Source organism: Ranitomeya variabilis, chromosome 3, assembly GCF_051348905.1.
Source record: "Ranitomeya variabilis isolate aRanVar5 chromosome 3, aRanVar5.hap1, whole genome shotgun sequence".
Classification (NCBI taxonomy): domain Eukaryota; kingdom Metazoa; phylum Chordata; class Amphibia; order Anura; family Dendrobatidae; genus Ranitomeya; species Ranitomeya variabilis.
In genome coordinates this window covers 776,520,165-776,537,407 of record NC_135234.1, presented here as the reverse complement: position 1 = coordinate 776,537,407, position 17,243 = coordinate 776,520,165, and the positions used below count along the sequence as shown (strand labels likewise).

Genomic DNA, 17,243 nt, shown 5'->3' with positions numbered 1-17,243 from the left:
TAATAAACCTTGCACTCAACTTTATGCTCAAGTGAGAGATTTTTAATGTAGTACTAAAACGTTTCGGTCCAAAACAAACAGGACCTTCATCAGTTACTACAAAAGTGAAAAAATATATATATACATAAATGAAATACAGTGGAAAAAACAAAAGTATATACAACACGTGGCTAATGAGTAGCGTTTTTTAGAGCTCAACATGAATATGGTCAATATAATATAGTACATTCATAGACATCTAGTCTTGCAGAGAGAGGTGAATAAATTCAAGCCTTTAATATTACGTGTCGATCTAACCAAAGGGAAGGATGGTGAAAGTATAGAACGTACCGTACTATTAGTGAACTTTGCGTAAACAAAAGGGACACTTGTGTCCCCGGGCATATAGAGGGCAGCGCCTATGATAGAAAAAAAGTGAAGGATGACCCTAGCAGTCGGTGTATCAAGTGCCAGGTGGAATGTGAATAGGAGGCATACCTGTAAGGAACATATATACTGAACCAGGTAAACTAAGGAGAGAAAAGAATCAGGTTGAACAAACCTGAAGTGACACTGCAGAGAATGCAGACGAATTCTTAAAGGTGAGTTACCTGGTGATAGTAGATGGGGAGTATGCCGGAGTCAGACGCGGTATCCCCCGCTCGTCTGATGTGCGCAGTGCGCGTGCGCATATTTCTAAAGGAGAGGCGTGTCCCAATGAAGCCGCACACCCAATTAGGGAGCGTTCACTAAGGGCGGAAGTGACGCCGTCGGTGGTAACCGGGTGCGTCGCTAAGGAAATAGTGTGTGCAGCACCGCAGAAGACAACGAGGCGGGGCCATGGACGCAGGACGAACTCTAGACCAAATGAGGGTCACGAGATCTCAGGTACCGACCCTTTGGTGATTAATATTTCGGACAGAACTCTGGGGGTGGCAGAATACAATGTCCTACAAAAGGGGTTATCCTTTTGTCCCACTTATCATTGCCACACCTTTGATCTGGAAATGGATCTTCAGCGTTTTTTTCAGCATATTTCGCCACCATCCCAGATACAACCCCGACTCTGTCTCAGTCAGAAACGTCCCCAAACATTCTTTCATCACGTAGTCTGGGGCTATATAAAAAGAGCCATTTTAGGCCTCCACATGGCTCTCACGCCATGGAGACCTTCATTGGTTTTGTCCAAACCTCTTTCCAGCAATTGAGGGATGATATCAATAGGGGTAAATTCTTCTACCCCCCTAATTTAACCACTACTGAACGTCAGGCTTTACGAGGCCTCCAGGAAGACAAGAGTATAGTGATCAAACCAGCAGACAAGGGTGGGGCTCTGGTAATCATGAATAAGACAAACTACCTAGGAGAGATTTCCCAACAATTGAGTGACATCCATCTATCACAAACTTTCGGCGGACCCCACGGCATCTATACGCCAAAAAATCTCAGACATTCTCCAGAGATATACATCATTGGGTGTCTTGGATTCCAAGACGTGTGATTTTCTCACTAACTCCCACCCAGTTATCCCGGTTTTCTACACCATCCCCAAGATACACAAATGCCTTGAGAAGCCACCAGTGAGGCCCATTGTGGCCTCCACTGACTCCATACTCTCTCCTCTAGCAGTGTACCTTGAAAAGATCCTGACACCCCTAATACAGACATCCAGATCCTATATTCTGGACACGGGGGCCTTCCTTAAGGTCTTGAAAGATCTGAACAACATTCCACCAACGGCAGTACTTGTCACTATGGACGTAAAGGATCTATATACCTCGATCCCACACATAGAGGGCATTAATTCGGTACACAGGTTACTTACTCACTCCGGCCTCCATGGTGACCAGGTCAATCTATGCATAGAATTACTAACCATTATCCTTACGTTTAACCATTTTATGTTCCAGGATGATTTTTATCTTCAGGTATGTGGTACCGCGATGGGCTCTAATGTAGCGCCCCCCTATGCAAACTGCTATATGGCGGATTTTGAGGAGAGCAAAATTTACCCGAATCCGCTCTACCAGTCCAACGTTCTCCTATGGAGACGTTACATAGATGACATTTTCTGCATATGGGGGGCACATTAGAAGCCCTCGCCTCCTTTTTTGAATGGCTCAATACAGCATGGCCCGGTATTTCTTTTACCATGTCACATTACTTTTCGAAAATAAATTTCCTGGACACCATGGCAATACTCAAACCGGACGGGTCTATCTCCACTGACCTGTTTACTAAAAGTACCGACCGTAATAGTTTACTACATTTCACCAGCTTCCACCCTCCTTCAACAAAACGGTCTATACCTAAATCCCAATTTCACCGAGTTTCCAGAATAGTTTCAGATCCACACCTTCGCCCTGATAGATTGCAAGAAATGGCATCCAAGTTTTCTCAACGTGGGTATCCAGCTAAAATACTCCAAAGCGCACTGGTACCTTCACCACCTAGACCCACCGAGTCCTCTAACCGGATTCCCTTTGTACATTCATTTCATCCCTTTGCCTATGTCCTGCATAAGTCTATACGCAGACACTGGCACCTATTGGCAAGGGCACATCCGGAGGTTCCTGAGTTTCAGGAACCCTTTCTCCCTTGTTTCAGACGGGCCCCTAATCTCAAGGATTCATTGGTGAGAGCTGATATAGGCACTAACAAATCTATACCACGCCAACGGTTCCTACAGAACCCACGAACTGGAACCTTCCCCTGCCTTCACTGCTCCCAATGTCACAATGTCCTAAAGGGTTCATCTTTCTACCACCCACACTCGGGCAAAACTTTTAAAATCCCGGATTTCTTCACCTGTGACACAGCATGGGTTGTCTATTTAATCAAATGCCCGTGTGGCTTGTTGTACATGGGGGAAACCACACAAGCCATACGGGATCGAATTTCCAAACACAAGTCTACCATACGCTGTAAACATCTTCTACTACCCATCCCCTCACATTTCATCTCTAAAGGCCATAGTATTTCTCAGCTCAAATTCCAGGTCATCGAGCACATACCCCCATCTAGGCGAGGAGGGAATAGAATAACCCGTCTCAAGAGTAGGGAGGCCTTTTGGATCCATACCCTGGACACCTTACATCCGAAGGGCCTCAATAGGGACTATGATTTGGCAGCCTTTCTATAAAAAACTTTTTTATAATTATGTATTCATTTTTATAATTATGTATTCATTTCGCTTTATGTGTGGTTTTCAGGCCTTCTACTTTCACAGGTTGACAGCATCGTCTTAAATCCTTTTTACTGTATCCAGGTACCTAGTCTATATGGGTCATCTTCATTTTATTCCAAAGAATACATTCATGCAATTTTAATCAATTGAGAACTACGGTTCCAGTATACCTGAATTTGCATAGTTTCATAGGCATGGTGACATTAATGGCACACTATAGACACGTCTCTATTATGTACATCATAACTCCATTTACAATGACTGTATAGGGTTCTACAAGTATTATAAAGTTTATGATCTATGCCTGTTTCCATTTCTATACTGTACATTATATGAACGTATGATAAACTTCATGTTCTAATACTTCGTTTCTCTGTTATAGAGTCGTCTTTATTGAAGGTTATCTGCTGTGCACCACTCCTGCTGTCACCTCCTTGCCAGGATATTGTTCCACGGACATAGCTCACTTCACCCAGCTATGTCATATATGCCCGGATCCACTATGAGGTCGAACTTAGCATCACGGCCCTTTTTCTTCTCTTTTCTTTCCATTGCCCATCCATAGCACTGTACCGCCCCTCCCTGGGTCTCCCCTCCCTCTGATAAACTTGTACCGTACCACATCTGAGGCGGAACGTTCATCGCCGGACCGTGTTACACACGGACTGCTCCCACACCATGACACCATATCCGGGGGTGGACCATATCTGCGGTGCTGCACACACTATTTCCCTAGCGACGCGCCCGGTTACCACCGACGGCGTCACTTCTGCCCTTAGTGAACGCTCCCTTATTGGGTGTGCGGCTTCATTGGGACACGCCTCTCCTTTAGAAATATGCGCACGCGCACTGCGCACATCAGACGAGCGGGGGATACCGCGTCTGACTCCGGCATACTCCCCATCTACTATCACCAGGTAACTCACCTTTAAAGGGCACCTGTCACCCCGTTTTTTCAGTATGAGATAAAAATACTGTTAAATAGGGCCTGAGCTGTGCATTACAACAGTGTATTTTGTGGACCCCGATTCCCCACCTATGCTGCCAAAATACGTTACCAAAGTAGCCGTTTTCGCCTGTCAATCAGGCTGGTCTGGTCAGATGGGCGTGGTGTCTTCCCCCAGATCTTGCTTAGTTTTCCGTTGGTGGCGTAGTGGTTTGCGCATGCCCAAGGTCCCGAATCCACTGCACAGGGGAGTTAAAAGAGCGCGATGTGCACTATTTCATTGGTGATCGGTGGGGGCGGCCATCTTCCTTTGGCCGCGCGTGCGCAGAAGTGGCGCTCTGCTGGCCGCGGCTTCAGGAAAATGGCTGCGGGATGCTGCGCGTACGCAGATGGAGATCGCGGCGGCCATTTTCCTGAAGCAGAGTTTGCATCTCGGCGAAGATGGCCGCCCCCCCCCGATCACCAATGAAATAGTGCACATCGCGCTCTTTTAACTCCCCTGTGCAGTGGATTCTGGACATGGGCATGCGCAAACCACTACGCCACCAACGTAAAACTAAGCAAGATCTGGGGGAAGACACCACGCCCTTTTGACCAGACCAGCCTGATTGACAGGCGAAAACGGCTACTTTGGTAACGTATTTTGGCAGCATAGGTGGGGAATCGGGGTCCACAAAATACACTGTTGTAATGCACAGCTCAGGCCATATTTAACGGTATTTTTATATTTTAAAACGCTGGAGATCCATTTCCAGATCAAAGGTGTGGCAATGATAAGTGGGACAAAAGGATAACCCCTTTTGTAGGACATTGTATTCTGCCACCCCCAGAGTTCTGTCCGAAATATTAATCACCAAAGGGTCGGTACCTGAGATCTCGTGACCCTCATTTGGTCTAGAGTTCGTCCTGCGTCCATGGCCCCGCCTCGTTGTCTTCTGCGGTGCTGCACACACTATTTCCTTAGCGACGCACCCGGTTACCACCGACGGCGTCACTTCCGCCCTTAGTGAACGCTCCCTAATTGGGTGTGCGGCTTCATTGGGACACGCCTCTCCTTTAGAAATATGCGCACGCGCACTGCGCACATCAGACGAGCGGGGGATACCGCGTCTGACTCCGGCATACTCCCCATCTACTATCACCAGGTAACTCACCTTTAAGAATTCGTCTGCATTCTCTGCAGTGTCACTTCAGGTTTGTTCAACCTGATTCTTTTCTCTCCTTAGTTTACCTGGTTCAGTATATATGTTCCTTACAGGTATGCCTCCTATTCACATTCCACCTGGCACTTGATACACCGACTGCTAGGGTCACCCTTCACTTTTTTTCTATCATAGGCGCTGCCCTCTATATGCCCGGGGACACAAGTGTCCCTTTTCTTTACGCAAAGTTCACTAATAGTACGGTACATAGTTACATAGTTACATAGTTACATAGTTATTAAGGTTGAAAGAAGACTGTAAGTCCATCTAGTTCAACCCATAGCCTAACCTAACATGCCCTAACATGTTGATCCAGGGGAAGGCAAAAAAAACCCATGTGGCAAAGAGTAACTCCACCATGGGGAAAAAAATTCCTTCCCGACTCCACATACGGCAATCAGACTAGTTCCCTGGATCAACGCCTTATCAAGGAATCTAATATATATACCCTGTAACATTATACTTTTCCAGAAAGGTATCCAGTCCCCTCTTAAATTTAATTAATGAATCACTCATTACAACATCATACGGCAGAGAGTTCCATAGTCTCACTGCTCTTACAGTAAAGAATCCGCGTCTGTTATTATGCTTAAACCTTCTTTCCTCCAGACGTAGAGGATGCCCCCTTGTCCCTGTCTCAGGTCTATGATTATAAAGATCATCAGAAAGGTCTTTGTACTGTCCCCTCATATATTTATACATTAACATAAGATCACCCCTTAGTCTTCGTTTTTCCAAACTAAATAGCCCCAAGTGTAATAACCTATCTTGGTATTGCAGACCCCCCAGTCCTCTAATAACCTTGGTCGCTCTTCTCTGCACCCGCTCCAGTTCAGCTATGTCTTTCTTATACACCGGAGACCAGAACTGTGCACAGTATTCTAAGTGTGGTCGCACTAGTGACTTGTATAGAGGTAACATTATGTTCTCCTCATGAGCATCTATGCCTCTTTTAATACATCCCATTATTTTATTTGCCTTTGTTCTATACTATTTGTTCTATATGCCTTACGTTCTATACTATCTTTCACCATCCTTCCCTTTGGTTAGATCGACACGTAATATTAAAGGCTTGAATTTATTCACCTCTCTCTGCAAGACTAGATGTCTATGAATGTACTATATTATATTGACCATATTCATGTTGAGCTCTAAAAAACGCTACTCATTAGCCACGTGTTGTATATACTTTTGTTTTTTGCACTGTATTTCATTTATGTATATATTTTTTTTTCACTTTTGTAGTAACTGATGAAGGTCCTGTTTGTTTTGGACCGAAATGTTTTAGTACTACATTAAAAATCTCTCACTTGAGCATAAAGTTGAGTGCAAGGTTTATTACTTTATAGCCAAGTTGTTGACGCGATTTAGTTGTGCCCTAAAAAATCAAGGCCACATTTAGATCAGTCTGTTATCTGTGGCTGCGGCCTGGTGTATCGGTGGTGGAAAAATCGTAGTTTTGCAGGCATACATATCATAGTTCTGTCTGCTAGCCTTGTTCCACTTTTCTTTTTTTTAAAAAAAAAATTCTACAAAACCCCCCCAAAAATGTATACAGTCTTCTATGTCAGGCTGAGGCCTGTTGTATCTGTGGTGGAAAAATCGTAGCTTCGCAGTCATAAGTTTTATAGTTCTATCTGCTAGCATTGTTGTACTCATTTTCAATTTTTTGCCAAATTTCACATACAAGAGAAAAAAAACTAGACAGTCTGTTACCTGTGGCTGCAGCCTGGTGTATCGTTGGTGGAAAAATCGTAGCTTCGCAGGCTTAAGTTTCATAATTCTGTCTGCTAGCGTTGTTCCACTCTTTTTTTCTTATTTTAAAAATTCCCCACCCCCAAAAAAAAATTATACAGTCTGTTATGTCAGGCTGAGGCCTGTTGTATCTGTGTTGGAAAAATCGTAGCTTTGCAGGCATACTGATCAGATACAATTTTGCTCCAAATAAATACATTTGTGTTAATCTTTTGAAATAGTGCAGTAGTCCATTTAAAATGGTTAAGGCAAGGGGTGGGGAAGTGGACGTGATGCTGATGGTGCATCCAGAGGACGAGGCCGTGGGCAAGGTGAAAGTGGGCAACAACAAAGACCCACATCTTCTCACTCGACCTTCCTGTCCCAGTTTCTAGGGGACCACAGCATACCACTATTGTAGCCAGAGCAGTGTGAAACGGTTGTTGGTTGGATAGCGAATAATGCTTCCAGTCACTTTGCCACCACCACCATGTCTTCCACACGGTCAAGTCTGAGTAGCCGTGAGTGTGGACCAGATATTCCTCACCCTAATCCTCCTTCCTCCCACCATGATGAGTGCCCTGAGACAACTGATCCCACACTTGGAAACTCCAAAGAGCTGTTCAGTTTTCACTTTCAAGATTCCAGACTCTCGGCTGGTCAACTTGAAGTGGGGCCAGATGAAATCGCATGTATTGATGCCTGTTGTGAACTGTGTTTCTGGGCTCCCTCTGGTGGTCACTAACGGTATTGTGTGAGGCATGTCTTGTTGCAGGCCTAGGCTCCAGCTGTGTCATTAAGCAGCGGGTGTTCCCTATTTAGGTCTCCTCTGGACTCAGTCTCTTGCCTGGCATCGTTGTATCCAGTCCTATAAGATCTCCTCCTGATTCCTTTTCGTCTGTCTCATGCGGGAGGAGCTAAGTCCGTTTTGAATACTTTGGATCATTTGCATTTTTCAGTGTTTTTGTCCAGCTTGCTTTATATGTGATTTTCTAGCTCGCTGGAAGCTCTAGGGTGCTGATATTCTCCCTCCGCACCGTCAGTCGGTGTGGGGGTTCTTGAAATATTCAGCGTGGATGTTTTTGTAGGGTTTTCTGCTGACCGCATAGTTCACTATCTATTTTCTGCCTATCTAGACTAGTGGGCCTCACTTTGCTGAATCTAGTTCATCTCTACGTTTGTGTTTTCCTCTTGCCTCACCGTTATTATTTGTTGGGGGCTTTCTATATCTTTGGGGTTCAATTTCTCTGGAGGCAAGTGAGGTCTTATTTTCCCTCTAGGGGTAGTCAGTTCTCCGGCTGGCTCGAGATGTCTAGAATCAACGTAGGCACGTTCACCGGCTACTTCTAGTTGTTGTGTTAGGATCAGTTATGCGGTTAGCCCAGTTTCCACCTCCCTAGAGCAGTTCTTTTGTTTTTGTTGACCTTGCCGGAATTCCAGAGATCCTCTACCACTGGGATCATAACAGTATGCCAGGCCATTGTTGTCTGATTTGTTTGCTCGGATTAAGGGTGCCAGTTGGTTCACCAAGATAGATCTTCGTGGTGCGTATAACCTTGTGCGCATAAAGCAGGGAGATGAATGGAAAACAGCATTTAATACGCCCGAGGGTCATTTTGAGTACCTGGTGATGCCTTTTGGACTCTCTAATGCTCCTTCTGTGTTTCAGTCCTTCATGCATGACATCTTCCGGAAATATCTGGATAAATTTATGATTATTTATCTGGATGATATTTTGTTTTTTTCTGATGATTGGGAGTCCCATGTGAACCAGGTCAGGATGGTGTTTCAGGTTCTGCGTGAGAATGCTTTATTTGTGAAGGGCTCAAAATGTATCTTTGGGGTACAGAAGGTTTCTTTTTTGGGTTTTATTTTTTCCCCTTCTACTGTGGAGATGGACCCAGTCAAGGTCCGCGCCATTCATGACTGGACTCAGCCCACGTCTGTTAAGAGCCTGCAGAAGTTCTTGGGCTTTGCTAATTTTTACCGTCGTTTTATCGCTAATTTTTCTAGCGTGGTTAAACCTTTGACGGATATGACCAAGAAGGGTTCTGATGTTGCTTATTGGTCTCCTGCGGCCGTGGAAGCCTTTCGGGAGCTGAAGCGTCGGTTTACTTTGGCGCCAGTCTTGTGCCAGCCGGATGTCTCTCTTCCCTTCCAGGTTGAAGTTGATGCTTCTGAGATTGGTGCAGGGGCCGTTTTGTCGCAAAAAAGTTCTGATGGCTCCGTGATGAAGCCATGCGCCTTCTTTTCTAGAAAATTTTCGCCTGCTGAGCGGAACTATGATGTTGGTAATCGGGAGTTGTTGGCTATGAAGTGGGCATTTGAGGAGTGGCGACATTGGCTCGAGGGAGCTAAACATCGTGTGGTGGTCTTGACTGATCATAAAAATCTGATTTATCTCGAGTCTGCCAAGCGCCTGAATCCTAGACAGGCTCGTTGGTCGTTGTTTTTCTCCCGTTTTGACTTTGTGGTCTCGTACCTGCCTGGTTTGAAGAACGTGAAGGCTGATGCACTTTCTAGGAGTTTTGTGCCTGACTCTCCGGGAGTCTCGGAGCTGGCTGGTATTCTCAGAGAGGGAGTGATTTTGTCTGCCATTTCCCCAGATTTGCGACGAGTGCTGCAGAAATTTCAGGCTGATAGGCCTGATCGTTACCCACCAGAGAGACTGTTTGTCCCTGACAGATGGACTAGCAGAGTTATTTCTGAGGTTCATTCTTCGGTGTTGGCGGGGCATCCTGGGATTTTCGGTACCAGAGATTTGGTGGCTAGGTCCTTTTGGTGGCCTTCCTTGTCGCGGGATGTGCGTTCTTTTGTGCAGTCCTGTGGGATTTGTGCTCGGGCTAAGCCTTGCTGTTCTCGTGCCAGCGGGTTGCTTTTGCCCTTGCCTATCCCGAAGAGGCCTTGGACGCACATTTCCATGGATTTCATTTCTGGATCTTCCGGTATCTCGGAAGATGTCTGTCATCTGGGTGGTGTGCGATCGTTTTTCTAAAATGGTCCATTTGGTGCCCTTGCCTAAGTTGCCTTCCTCCTCTGATTTGGTTCCTTTGTTCTTTCAGAATGTGGTTCGTTTGCACGGCATCCCTGAGAATATTGTGTCTGACCGAGGATCCCAGTTTGTGTCCAGATTCTGGCGATCCTTTTGTGCTAAGATGGGTATTGATTTGTCTTTTTCGTCGGCTTTTCATCCTCAGACTAATGGCCAGACCGAGCGAACTAATCAGACGTTGGAGACTTATTTAAGATGTTTTGTTTCTGCTGATCAGGACGACTGGGTTACCTTTTTGCCACTGGCCGAGTTTGCCCTTAATAATCGGGCTAGTTCTGCCACTTTGGTTTCACCCTTTTTCTGCAACTCTGGTTTTCATCCTCGTTTCTCCTCGGGCCAGGTTGAACCTTCTGACTGTCCTGGGGTTGATTCTGTGGTGGATAGGTTGCAGCGGATTTGGAACCATGTGGTGGACAATTTGAAATTGTCACAAGAGAAGGCCCAGCGTTTTGCCAACCGCCGCCGCGGTGTGGGTCCCCGACTTCGTGTTGTGGGATTTGGTTTGGTTGTCTTCTCGGCATGTTCCTTTGAAGGTCTCCTCTCCTAAGTTCAAGCCTCGCTTTATCGGTCCTTATAAGATTTTGGAAATCCTTAACCCGGTGTCTTTTCGCTTGGACCTTCCAGCGTCATTTGCTATTCATAATGTGTTCCATAGGTCCTTGTTGCGGAGGTACGTGGTGCCTATGGTTCCTGCTGTTGAGCCTCCTGCCCCGGTTTTGGTTGAGGGCGAGTTGGAGTATGTGGTGGAGAAGATTTTGGATTCTCGTATTTCTAGACGGAGACTTCAGTATTTAGTTAAGTGGAAAGGCTATGGTCAGGAGGATAATTCCTGGGTTGTCGCCTCTGATGTTCATGCGGCTGATTTGGTTCATGCCTTTCACGCTGCTCATCCTGATCGCCCTGGGGGTCTTAGTGAGGGTTCGGTGACCCCTCCTCAAGGGGGGGGGGTACTGTTGTGAACTGTGTTTCTGGGCTCCCTCTGGTGGTCACTAACGGTATTGTGTGAGGCATGTCTTGTTGCAGGCCTAGGCTCCAGCTGTGTCATTAAGCAGCGGGTGTTCCCTATTTAGGTCTCCTCTGGACTCAGTCTCTTGCCTGGCATCGTTGTATCCAGTCCTATAAGATCTCCTCCTGATTCCTTTTCGTCTGTCTCATGCGGGAGGAGCTAAGTCCGTTTTGAATACTTTGGATCATTTGCATTTTTCAGTGTTTTTGTCCAGCTTGCTTTATATGTGATTTTCTAGCTCGCTGGAAGCTCTAGGGTGCTGATATTCTCCCTCCGCACCGTCAGTCGGTGTGGGGGTTCTTGAAATATTCAGCGTGGATGTTTTTGTAGGGTTTTCTGCTGACCGCATAGTTCACTATCTATTTTCTGCCTATCTAGACTAGTGGGCCTCACTTTGCTGAATCTAGTTCACCTCTACGTTTGTGTTTTCCTCTTGCCTCACCGTTATTATTTGTTGGGGGCTTTCTATATCTTTGGGGTTCAATTTCTCTGGAGGCAAGTGAGGTCTTATTTTCCCTCTAGGGGTAGTCAGTTCTCCGGCTGGCTCGAGACGTCTAGAATCAACGTAGGCACGTTCACCGGCTACTTCTAGTTGTTGTGTTAGGATCAGTTATGCGGTTAGCCCAGTTTCCACCTCCCTAGAGCAGTTCTTTTGTTTTTGTTGACCTTGCCGGAATTCCAGAGATCCTCTACCACTGGGATCATAACGGATGCCCAAAGCTTTGACCAGCCACGGTCACACGAAGGCGAATGTGGGAAAGTGTCACAAGAGGTGGACGATTATGAGACACAATTGCCAGAAAGTCAGGAGGAGGAGCAGGGTGCGGATGTGGAAGACGAGGTGGTGGATGACATAGTGAGTGACCCAACCTGGCAGGACATGCAGAGCGAGGACAGCAGCACACATGGGGAAGGAGGCATATCCCCCCAACAGGCAGAAAGAAGCAGTGTGGTGGCCACAGAGGGAAGGCGTGCATCCATTCATCGTAACACCAACATGAGTGAAGTTGCCATTCCACCTGTGAGATCTTCCCGAGTCTGGTTATTTTTAAAAGACTCTGCCGATAACCCCAAACAGGCCATTTGCAGCACCTGCCATGCCCGCATCAGCAGGAGTAGCAAAACTACCAGCCTGACCACCAGCATGATCAGGCACATGGCAGCAAAGCACCCAACTTTGTGGGCCGAACCCCAGGCTCCAGGACCACTGCCTGCTGGTCACACCACTGCTTCTTCCACTGTTTTGCATAGAAGCCAATCCCCAGTCCACCGTGCATGTGAAGATGCCTCTAGCCCTGCACCTGTTGTGGCCCACAGTCAAGCAGCACCATCATCAAGCCCGTCCACTTCCTTGTCCCAGCACAGCATTCAGTTGTCTATACCCCAGTCATTGGAATGCAAGCGGAAATACCCCGCCAACGCCCCACAGGCCAAAGTCCTAAATTATAATATTTCTCTTCTGCTTGCGCTTGAAATGTTGCCTTTTAGGCTCGTTGAGACAGAAGCTTTCCGCAACCTGATGGTGGTGGGCAACCCAAGATACTCGGTCCCCAGCCGCCACTATTTCTCCCGGTGTGCCGTACCGGCATTGCACCAGCATGTGTCCCACAACATTACCCGTGCCCTCAACAATGCTGCTTCAGGGAAAGTCCACCTAACCACAGACACATGGATAAGTGCTTGTAGGCAGGGACAGTACATCTCACTGACGGCACACTGGGTTAGCATAGGGAAGGCGGGACCCAGTCGGACCTTGGGATGGAACACATCCTCCCCACGCAGAGGATTGCGGGCCCTACTTCAATCAGGGTTGCCCCCACAGTCTACAGCTCCTGCACCTCCTCCTCCATCTCTGAAATCAACACATCAGTCAGAAGCTGGAAGCACTGCAGCACTGCCTGAGCCAAGCGGCAACAGGCTGTGCTGAAGCTAATCTGCATAGGTGGCAAACCGCACAATGCAGAAGAGTTGTGGACAGCTCTGAAAGAGCAGGCAGATGTTTGGATGAACCTACAGCCAGGCATGGTCGTGTGTGACAATGGCCGTAACCTGGTGACGGCTCTGAGGCAAGGTGAGCTCACACACGTACCTTGCCTGGCCCAAGTGCTTATCCTCGTGGTTCAACGTTTTCTAAAAAGCTACCAAGCGTCAAGGGTCCTTACGCTTCTGCCTGTTTTTGGTTTGTTTTCTTGAATATTGAAGGATTTTTCCTCTTTTTGTGGTTTTCATGTTAGAGTAGAACTGGCAAACGTAAGGACCCTTGACGCGGGTTGCCAGCTTACATATTGTGGCCAGAATATCAACCAATACCTTATATATATTGATATGTTTTTGCACGTTGTATTTTTTTCGGGTTGCAGTTGGGCCCAAATGGTTCTGTACACTGTGGCCTCTGTTCACACAGGATGCATTATAGTTAGCACTGGGCAGCCCACCATAGCGCGTCATTAATAGGCTGGAGCCAGATGCTCTGCATTCCCTGTGTGAACACGTCACATACAGAGTATATATTTTAGTGCATTGGTGTACCACACGGCCAATCCCTGATTGAAGGCTGGCTGTTTCATTAGGTATTGCACCTGTGCAGTTGCCATTTTATTTGGGTCCGCTGCACCCTGTCAGTGCAATTGTATTGAGGCCCAGTTAGACAGGTAAGCATCTCTGCCTGTTTTTGGTTTGTATTCTTAAATCCGTGGGTAATCCGCACTGCGGATTTTGCAAAAACTAGTGCAGAAATATCCGCACACCAATCCATAACATGTGCACATAGGCTGAAGGATCTTTACCAGAGAGAAAGTGAAACCAAAGTACAACAAGTATATGCATTAAACTAAATAGCAAAGCCACTAGAGACTCAAGGTCTACAAAAATTCAGTTTTCAACAGCAGAAAAAAAAGCAGCAACACTTACCAGCCTATCTGTGAACCAGACACTATGCAGTACCATTGTGTGAACAACGCCCTATGTGGGCCTTTATTGTGCACTTGTATACTGGGCAGTCACCCCCTCCAGGAGTGGGTACGTGGAGAGTGGCTGTTGATCTGGTATTTTGCACCCGTGTTGCTAACCTCTTGTTTTATGGTCTGGCTGCACCCTGCAGTGCATTTGTTCCAAGATCTGGGCAGGTAAGTGTTGCTGCCTTTTTTTTCTGCTGTTGAAAAAAGTATAAGCATTGGATTCAGCTTAGCATATATCATTAACAACATCGCCATCTACTGTCAGAAAAGTGTAAACTCTGCCTGCACACAAATAAGTCTCTATCTGCTGCATATCTGCCAACAAAGACACGATGTAACAGCAGAATAGTGAGTGCAGCTCTGGAGGTAAGACACGATGTAACAGCAGAACAGTGAGTGCAGCTCTGGAGGTGACTGGAGGTAAGACATGATGTAACAGCAGAACAGTAAGTGCTGCTCTGGAGGTAAGACACGATGTAACAGCAGAATAGTGAGTGGAGCTCTGGGGGTGACTGGAGGACAGGTGCCCACAATCAGTCACACCCTGCTAGGAGCAGCACCTGTCTTGTGAGCTCCAGCACTTCCAGCAGGAGGCCCAGAGTCGGCCTCTCTTCTCCCCAGGGAGAGGCAGGCTTCCTGGGAGGCCGACATGGCTTCCCAGGCTTCTGTTCCCCGGTCTGTGCCGGCGGGGGACAGAGAGCAGCAGCAGCAACCAGCCCAAGAGGGACTGAGGAGGTCGGGACGGGTGAGAAGAACCATACCCACCTACTCCAACCCTGAGACGGCTCATCGTCCGCCCAGAGAGGGAGACAGGGGCACCCCAGGCCCCAGGAAGGAGAGCCCAGGAACATCCTGGGGGGAGAGGAGCTCCGGCGAGTCCACGAGTACCTTCTCCTCCCGAGTGGTCGCCATGCTACGTGAGTATGAGGACGCCGGCAAAGCACTGACCGGGCTGAAGGAGAAGCTGCAGGAGGCACGGATCCTGAACACCCGAGCCTCTAGCAAGGAGAGACCTGCGACCTCCCAGAGGTTCAGAGCCCTCAGAGATGAGGTGGCCCGGTTAGTGCTCCTCCGGGAGGGGATTGAGAAAAGCGCAGGTCCCTTCCTGGAGAGGTTTAAGAACCAGCGGCGGTTCTCAGAAATGAAGGGGTTAAATACCTCAGGAGAACCGCCAGCCGGCGTCCTAAGCGACGAGGAGGAGGAGGACGACGACGGGGCTGTGACTGGAGTCCTACAAGCTGGAACCAGTCGGGAGAGTGAGTCGCAGAGCCGACAACAAGGAAGCGGCCTCCCGGCACGGCAGAGGACTCCGACAGCACAGGCTGCAGTGTCAGCGGAGGAAGAGGAGGAGGGCGTTCTGCTACAGGAGATCCGACAGCTGGAGTCTCCAGTGAACCTGGACCGCTTCTCCTTTGGTGAGGACGAGCCAGCAGAGGAAACAAAGAAGAGGAAGAAGACAACGAAGGAGACCGCACGGGAGGTGGTGAGTTACAGATATGTACTGATGGATGATGTTACACCTACCACCTCCTGTGTAAACCCCACCAAACCTAAAGGCACGGGCTCTGCAGTGGGTCCGGGGCATAGGCAAGGTGTGGAGAGGAGGAGGACGTCCGGCGTGGCTACCGTCTGTGCGGGGAACAGTGCAGGGGGTGAGGCTGTGGTGGTACTCACGGCGCCGGACATAGGGGACCCCGAGGAGTTTCCCTCTCTGCCCTCCGCGGCTAAGCCGGTTATCGCCGGGGCCGGGGAGGGCGAGGGGGATGTCCACGCCGTTGCGAAAGGGGGACGGCGTGGGCAGACTCCATCCCTGCTCACTACGGCTGAGCCGGCTGACGCCGGGGCTGTGGGGGGCAGGTCCGAGAAACTTGGTGCGGCGAAAGGGGGGCGCACTGTTGTGACAGGGGCGCAGTGCACCTCAACAGAGAAGAGGCACACAGCTGCAATAGGGGAGCAGCGAGTCCAAAATGGAAAAAAAAGCAGGAAAAATCAGCTGCAGGGAACACTGGGCGCCCTGCAGTGACAGGAGGACAGAGTGCTCCATCACCCAAATGTGACACCAGGACCCTGAAGTCTGCGGGTGCGGGGCAGGCGGTGCCCCCCAACATGCAGCGGGCCCAGAATAATAAAATACAAACTGCTGCAGTAGGGGGGCAAGGCGCTCCAGAGAAACAACAAAACACCAATGAAGGGAAAACGGGTGTGGTGCTGCACCCCTCCCCCGGTCCAGTAGGTGTGAGTGCAGAGAAGCCAGACACAAGTGAGGAAGGAATGGATGTTACTGTGGAAGGTGCAGAGAACACTGGGACAAATGGTGGTGAGAATACTGGTAATAAAGTGATGGGAAGTGGTGAGGGGAATGATGGGAGTAGTGGTGGAGTGAATGGTGGGAGTAGTGGTGGAGTGAATGATGGGAGTAGTGATGTTGCCAACGATAGGAGTAGTGGCGGAGTGAATGAGGAGAGCTTTACTGGTGTTGGTGGAGGGGAAGCAGGTAGTGGTCCCGCTGCCCCCCCAGCGGTGGCGGGGGCTTCAGCCCCAAGCTATTCAGGAGCTGTCACTGCTGGGGGTAGTAGTGCGCCCTTGTCTGGTGACCCTGAGGATGGTGACTTGCAACAGCGCTTCCTGGACGCCCTGAGGAAAGGGGAGAGTTCCATCAATGTAGAGGGGAGGGAGGTTGATCTGTCTTTCTGGATAGAGAGACACGGTCTTTCCGCCTTCCGAGACAGAGGGGCAGAGACTGTCTGGTCTCTGCCGACACCGGGGCAGAGGAGTAACCGTAGGAACGTGGCCCGTCTCCAGTGGGTAAGCAATGATGCCTGTCCTGATCGGTCAAAGGTTGCTGAGCTCCTGCTGGGGATGGGCTTCGTGGCATATGACATCTTTGCCTTGATCCATCCCTATGGGACCTCCTACTTCGATGTCAGCTTCGTGAGACCGGAGGGCCTTGACCTTTTCTGGTCTCGCCACGAGCTGGCTCGGGGTCTCCCCGAATGGCAGGGTTTCCTCGCTGTAGCAATATCCCGCCAGAACTCGGTCAGGAAGGTGACCGTTTTGACCAGTAACGAGTCACTTTCCTGTGTCGACATCTCCACCTGGGTTGGACGATACGGTGACATCGTCGGTATTCCCGAGAAGACCCTCGATGAGCATGGTATCTGGTCAGGAGCCTGGACCTTC

General features: G+C 48.6%; 1 protein-coding gene across 1 annotated transcript in view; it reads right to left on the bottom strand.

The window, feature by feature from the left end:
* The window catches only part of LOC143817468 (short transient receptor potential channel 2-like), a 135,524-nt gene extending 121,369 nt beyond the window's left edge, over positions 1–14,155 (bottom strand). Inside the window, exon 1 of the mRNA XM_077298902.1 lies at positions 14,017–14,155. Within this exon, the coding sequence (XP_077155017.1) occupies positions 14,017–14,052 (36 nt within the window). The 5' untranslated portion in view covers positions 14,053–14,155. The remainder of the gene's footprint in view (positions 1–14,016) is intronic.
* Positions 14,156–17,243: the final 3,088 nt, after the last annotated feature.